Below are 6,762 nucleotides of genomic sequence, written 5' to 3' on the forward strand. Positions count from 1 at the left end.
ACGCCACTCACCAAGGTGGGATGCAGAACATTTTCTTAATAAACTTTGTTGTGCCAGTTGATCTAGATGTCCCACGAAACCATGGTCCTCAAGCCCCAGCCCCAGCTACTCTGACCCTCAAAGTATTTGGATGAGTTCCGGAAACTTCTTAGCTTTTGCTTTGGTCATGTTGTGCTGACTTCCCCTGTAGGGTGTGTTGTCCTTCCCTTCACCAAAAACGATCCTTGTCTACTATCTAGTTAGTGAATTCCCCTCCCGCTCCCTCCCCACCTTCTTAACCATCAAAGAATGCTTTCTTCTGTGCTTAAACCTTTTGTTGAGTTCTTACAGTAGTGGTCTCATACAATATTTGTCCTTTTGTGACTAATTTCACTCAACATAACGCCCTCCAGATTCATCCATGTTGTGAGATGTTTTACAGATTCATCATTGTTCTTTACTGTTGCATAGTACTCCACTGTGTGTATATACCATAGTTCGTTTATCCATTCGTCTGTTGATGGGCACCTAGGTCGTTTCCATCTTTTTGCTGTTGTGAACAGTGCTGTAATGAACGTGGGTGTGCGTATATCTATTGATTTGACGGCTCTTGTTTTTCTGGGATATATTCAAGGGAATGGGATTGCTGGATCGTATGGTACTTCTTTCTAGCTTTTTTTTTTTCTTTTTTTTTTAAACTCTTTGAAGTTATTTATCTATTGTCTTCTTGTTTGTGTTTTTCAGGAAGCTCTGTGAGAGCAAGGAGCTTACTGATTGCTCCCTGCGTTATCCCTTGTGCCTAAGTTGAGACAGGCATAAAAATATGCCCAATAAATGGGAATAATTTGTCAATATCCTGTGTCTATTAGGCTCTCTTCATGCAAGTCACAGACACAAAATAAAATAAAAAAACAAAGCAACACCAAAAAGGAGTTTATGGGAAGGATGTGTAGGGGCTCACCAAATCAAAGGCAAAGCTGGAGAACAGGACAACCAGGCCTCAGAAAGGAAAAGACAGAAACCAGGGCAGTTCCAGGCAGGAACAAGTGAACTTCTCCACAGTGCTCTGCTGAGAGGATGACTCAGCATCCACTGTGTCTCTCCTGTGACTTTCCTCTCACGAGCCCAGTGGGCCGGCGAGGGCCAATGTCATGGGCACACAACCTGGGCGGCTACACAGCACCATGTTCAGAAGGGCCCTTGCTTTGTTTAATGCTCTACTGCCGTCATCTTGAAATTCTTTTTTTTGTGTGTGTGTGTAGTCTGAAGCTTTTTTTTTTTTTTGTGTGTGTGCTTTAGGTGAAAGTTTACAGCTCAAATTAATTTCTCCTGTAAAAATTTATGCATATATTATTATGTGACACTAGTTGCGATCCCTATAATGTGACAGCACATTCCCCCTTTCCTCCCTGGGTCTAATCTAATAGTTATTGTTATATCTTCATTTTTCATCTCTTAATTGAGATGAGTGTATACTTCCCTATGACATAATAGGAAGTGCAAAATGACAAGTACAAAAGGGACAAATGAGGCTAATCTAAATATGGTGATTAAATTTAATGATACTTCTGTGTCTGGATATAGAGGGCTTCCAGCCTTGGGTTGTTATAGTATTGCCTTGATTTTAGATGTATCTTTCAGTAACCACATGGAACAGCATGATATGAAAGAAAGTGCAAAGGCTGTGAAATGAGATGTGCTTTGTTTTGATTCAACTCTTCTGTTTAACAAGTGGGAGTCTTTGGACCAACTGCATAACCTCTCTTAGTCTCAACTGTCTCATCTGTGAAAAAAAAAAATTATATATTTTTTTAAAAAACAAAACAGTTGCTGTCGAGTTGATTCTGACTCATGGCGACCCCAAGCGTATCAGAGTAGAACTGTGCTCCATAGGCTTTTCAGTGGCTGTGATCTTTTGGAAGTAGATCACCAAGTCTTTCTTCCAAGATGCTTCTGGGTATATTTGAATGCCAGCCTTTCGGTTAGTAGCCAAGCTGTTGTCTATTTGTGCTACCCAGAGACTGACTAACTCTTTCTCTTACTCTCTCTATGTATGTGTTTATATATACAATCTAGAACAGTGCTTGATGCAGAATTCTTACCACCAAGGAACTAACTAAAGGCTAATAGAGAGATAAGCTGTATACACACGTAAAGTTACGAAGCTGAGTAAGGGGGATCCTGCATGAAACATATAAACAAGATTTGGGAACCCAGTAGAAAGGAATGTGACTTCTGACTGGGGAGACTTGGGTGGTTTCATGGAAGAGAAGGTTTGGCCTGGGCATAGAGAGATGGTTAAAGTATTGACAGGCTTTGCTAGGAAAGGCAATTTCAAATGGAAGAAAAGCTGTGAACAAAGGTGTGAGACTCCTCCTGTTTGTCTCTGGAATCCAGTCCTTTGCCAGAGCCTCAGATCTGCTCTTGATGCCTCTCTGGACTCTCCCACCATCTTCTCACTGGTGCTTCTAACATAAGTCTCCGCCATCAGCCATCAGTCAGGAGCACTGGTGTGTTTCTGGTCCAGTGACATCAAACCTGTATAACCAGCTTCTCGTTTTCCTCTAGTTTCTGTGTATGTGTATACTTTTTGGTGAAAACAGCTATAGATGAAATAATTGGCTGAACTTCACTGACCGGTAACTAATGTAAGAGTACCTTCCTCTTGTTGGGAGGAACTGTAATGGGTACTCAGCTCACGCTTTCACTTTAACCGAAGCAGAAAGTAGTGGTGAGGAAATTAGCCTAACTCTGATTTTACTTTGAATATCCTTTTCAGAAGTTTTTTGTTTCTCCTGTCTGAGGCTTGCCCATAAATAGTTTGCAGAGTCAATAGCACACTCCAAGTACTGCTTCCAGACTCAGAGGCAGCCTGTTTCGTATCCGCTAACAGTGCTAAATGAAAGAGTGGATTTGAAGTGCCTTCTCTAGAAAACGGCTTAGATCGCTGTGCTCCAACTTGATGCTATTTTGAGAAAGCAGACAAAACAACATAAAATCAACGAATAAAAACTAAGAGGAGCACAGTAGAAACACTGTCAACAAGAAATGGAGGCCAGCTGAACTGTGTGTGTGGGTGTGGGTGTGGGTGTGGGTGTGGGTGTGGGTGTGGGTGTGGGTGTGGGTGTGGGTGAGTTGAAGGCTGGGAACCTGTCTTAACCTGGCTCACTATATTAATGAAAATCGAAAGTAAGAGATGGTATTCACCTTAGATCAACAAAGAAAAATAGGAAATAATAGGGAATAATAGGAAGTAATTGCTGCTCTTTATTCTGATGCAATCCAATTAGACATTGAGTATGTGGAGAACTCCATGTTCCTGTGTGTCCTTGTGGGCTGTCGGGGGTGGGCTGCGATGGAGATAATCTCCTTCTTTTTTGGTGGCTCAGTTTGTTCATTGTGATTCACCCTGCAAATGGGGTCTCACTGTTGGTTAGCTTGATGAAAAAATACGTATCAGTCACCAGTAGAAGTTACAATTAATTTGTTTCCTATTTCCATTTGTAGACAGTGTTCATATACCTGTTTCTTTTGATCGTCACAGCATCCTTTGAATTTAGTAATCCTTGTTTCTCCAACCCCTTTTTGTAGAAGAGGAAAACGAGACTCAGATTAAAGGGCTTGATTATCATGGAAATCCCAAGGCGCCACTTGTGTTCTCCTCAAGTTTGCCAAAGTAGGAATGGGGAAACAAGGGCTTCATCAGCAGGAAGGATTTTTGGTTGCTGTTTTAGTGCTAGATGGATGTTTGTGAGATTTAGTAGATAACCAACAGACTCTGCTTGCCTATGCCAGGACCTACCTAGTGGTAATAAGACTCCATCTAAGTAAAGATTTTTAACATAATGTTATGTAACTTAAACCTGATTGTTACCTTGTCATTTTGGGGATGTTTTTATCATCTTTTTTCTTTTTTTTTTTTAAGGTACTATGCTTTGTCAGTTGATTCCTTAATGCTGAAATATAACTTCTGACAGATTCACAGATCCTCAAATCAAAATTTCATATCCTTCTTAAACTTTAGTTTTTTTTGGCCTGCACGGAACAAACATTGACTTAGCCCAGCTGATCTGGTCAGTGTCCCTTGAACACACAGTTCCCTTTCCTCTAGATTTCTCTGCCCAGGGTGCTCTTTCCACTCTTAGTACTTGTGCAGATTTTTATCTGTCACTCAAGACCTATGCCTTAAACATCACGGTGACAGTGTGAGTCTGGCATTATCGGCTCTGAAAGTGAGAACCTGAGGCAGAGATCAGCAAAATGGCTCGTTAAAACACACTTATTCCTTGATTCCCTAAGTCTCATGGCTTTAAAAGCTACTTGTTAGACTAACTCCTCCATTTATGTCTCTAGCACAGATCTTGAGACTTGCAGATCCAGTTGGCCAACTTGACATCACCAGTTGAATGCCCAGTAGGCATCTCAGCTTGTCCATAACAGAACCTTTGATTTCATCACCTAAACCTACGCCTGCCATCTTCCCTACCTCAGTAACAATGGCCTTCTTCTTCCATTTCCTCGTACCAAGAATGTTGTAGTTCTTCTCTTTTTATCTTCCATCCCAACCACAGGAACTCTACCTTTGAAGTTTGTCCAGTCCTTTTCCACTGCCACTGCTCTGGTCCTAGCTCCCGTCATTTATAGCAGAGATTGTTGTGGTGGTCTCCTAACCTGTATCTTGCTTCCAGCCTTGGCCCCTTACAGCCTGTTTTCCAGAAAGAGGCAAGAGTGATTCTTTGAGAACCTAAGTCAGATTGTGTCATTGCTCCCCTAGTAGCCCCCTTCCTGTTCCACTCGGAACGAAACCTTGGCACGTCTTTTTTTCTCCCCCTTCCTGCCTCCTCCATAAGCTTTCTGTATAAAATTGTTGTGAAAATATAGATAACACAACATTTGCCAGTTCAGCATCTTTCACGTATACAATTCAGTGACACCAGTCATGGCATGTCTTCCTGCCTCTCTGCCCTCCTGTCCACCACTGTTTACGCACCGTGCTGCAGCTGGACTGGCCTCCTTGCTATTGTTGGAGCGCACTGGCCATGCATCTGCCCCAGAGCCTCGGCTCACTCCACCTTCCACAAGTCTGTGCTCAAGTCCCCTCTGATCTGAGACCTTCCTGAGCCTCTGTATAAAATGGACATTTCTTCCATCCTTCTGTATCCCTCTAAGCCTGCTTCATTGTTTCTTCTCGTGCCCATCACCATTTTCATTCATAATCGTCTGCTTGCTTTTATATTGTCATTCTCCTGCCATGGAAACTCCAGGAACTATGTTTTGCTCGCGCTGTTTGCTGTCCCCACCCGGTGCCTGCTACTTAGTTGGTGCTCAGTAAGTACCTGTAAAATTGATTAGATGTATAAATCTCTGAAAAAAAACAAAAAACTGTAGGAACGAACCCAAAAGCCCTAGGAGTTTTCTGAAAGGTTCAGGAATTTAGCCACTATGAAATAACCTGCATTGCTCTTAATCAAATCCAAGTATATTCCTGAAGAACTAATGCTGGAAGTTGAGGATGACAGCAGGAAAATGACATTTTAAGTTTTCTTTTTTCCCTTTCTCCATGTAGGATTTACAGCTTTTGGAGGACGGCGATCTAACTGTGATAGGAGATCGGGGAGCCACGCTGAGTGGAGGGCAGAAGGCACGGGTCAACCTCGCAAGGTAAATCACGGGCCGGTGGCAGGCCTCATGATTAGCTTAGCCTCCCTGTTCCCGCTGCCTCAGCTCCCTACGCTGAACTCAGAAATATCTACCACCCCGACTGTGTGAGCCAGCACAAATCCTCCATCACTTACAGACCAGTTCATGGTGGGCCCTTATGTTAGTGTCATTATGGAGGTGAGAGGAAGGTATTCTAATTGCTAAGCGTACATCACAAAAGCTCTCCCAAGTTTTTCTTTGAACACAGGAGATGTTTATAAAGTCCTCTTGGCACCTTTAAGGGTTAATGACTTTGGATATACACTGGATAGAAGCAAGTGTGTTAAAATTGCTGCTCTGCACATCTCTTGAGCTACTTGTAAGCATGGCGAATGCATAGAACCTGCTTACTGTGTGTGGGTGCGTGCTGTGTGAAGGCCTTGTCTTGGATCATTCTGTTTGCTCTTTTGGAATGAACATCGAAATTGTTCAACACTGTCGTAATTCGTTAGGCAAGAGTTGAGAAGTATGAAGCGTTCCCCTGTGTGATTATCTCTGCATTTTTTTAGAGCGGTGTATCAAGATGCAGACATCTACCTCCTGGACGACCCTCTCAGTGCTGTCGATGCAGAAGTGAGCAGGCACTTGTTCGAACTGTGAGTTAGCTCTTGTTTTGTGTCATTTCTGCTGGGCAAACATCCTTTACAGTAGACTCAGGAAAAGCCTTTGTGCTTCAGAAAACGAAGCTTTTTTGCTCTGGTGTCTCTCTCCCCTCCTTCCCTCGCCGACATGGAAGATCCATTCTAAAGAAAACTTTTTATTTTTTTAATTGTCCTTTAGATGAAGGTTTACAGAGCAAAGTAGTTTCTCATTAAACAATTAATATACATATTGTTTTGTGACATTGGCTGCCAACCTCACGTGTCAGCACTCTCCCTTCTCGACCTTGGGTTCCCCATTACCAGCTTTCCTGTCCCCTTCTGCCTCCTTGTCCTTGCCCCTGGACTAGTGTGCCCATTTAGTCTCATATATGTTGTTGAGCTACGTGTATTATTGTTTGTTTTATGGGTCTGTCTAATTTTTGGCTGAAGGGTGCACTTCAGGAGTGACTTCAGTACTGGGCTAAAAGGGTGTCTGGGGGCT

General features: G+C 42.7%; 1 protein-coding gene across 4 annotated transcripts in view; it reads left to right on the top strand.

The window, feature by feature from the left end:
- The window catches only part of ABCC4 (ATP binding cassette subfamily C member 4 (PEL blood group)), a 343,233-nt gene that overhangs the window by 138,436 nt on the left and 198,035 nt on the right, over positions 1-6,762 (top strand). For all 4 annotated transcript variants that reach the window (XM_023726694.1, XM_023726693.1, XM_004371394.2 and 1 more), the window contains 2 exons: positions 5,546-5,640; positions 6,189-6,275. In XM_023726694.1, the coding sequence (XP_023582462.1) occupies positions 5,546-5,640; positions 6,189-6,275 (182 nt within the window). The remainder of the gene's footprint in view (positions 1-5,545; positions 5,641-6,188; positions 6,276-6,762) is intronic.

Source organism: Trichechus manatus, unplaced genomic scaffold (assembly GCF_000243295.1).
Source record: "Trichechus manatus latirostris isolate Lorelei unplaced genomic scaffold, TriManLat1.0 scaffold00013, whole genome shotgun sequence".
NCBI lineage: Eukaryota > Metazoa > Chordata > Mammalia > Sirenia > Trichechidae > Trichechus > Trichechus manatus.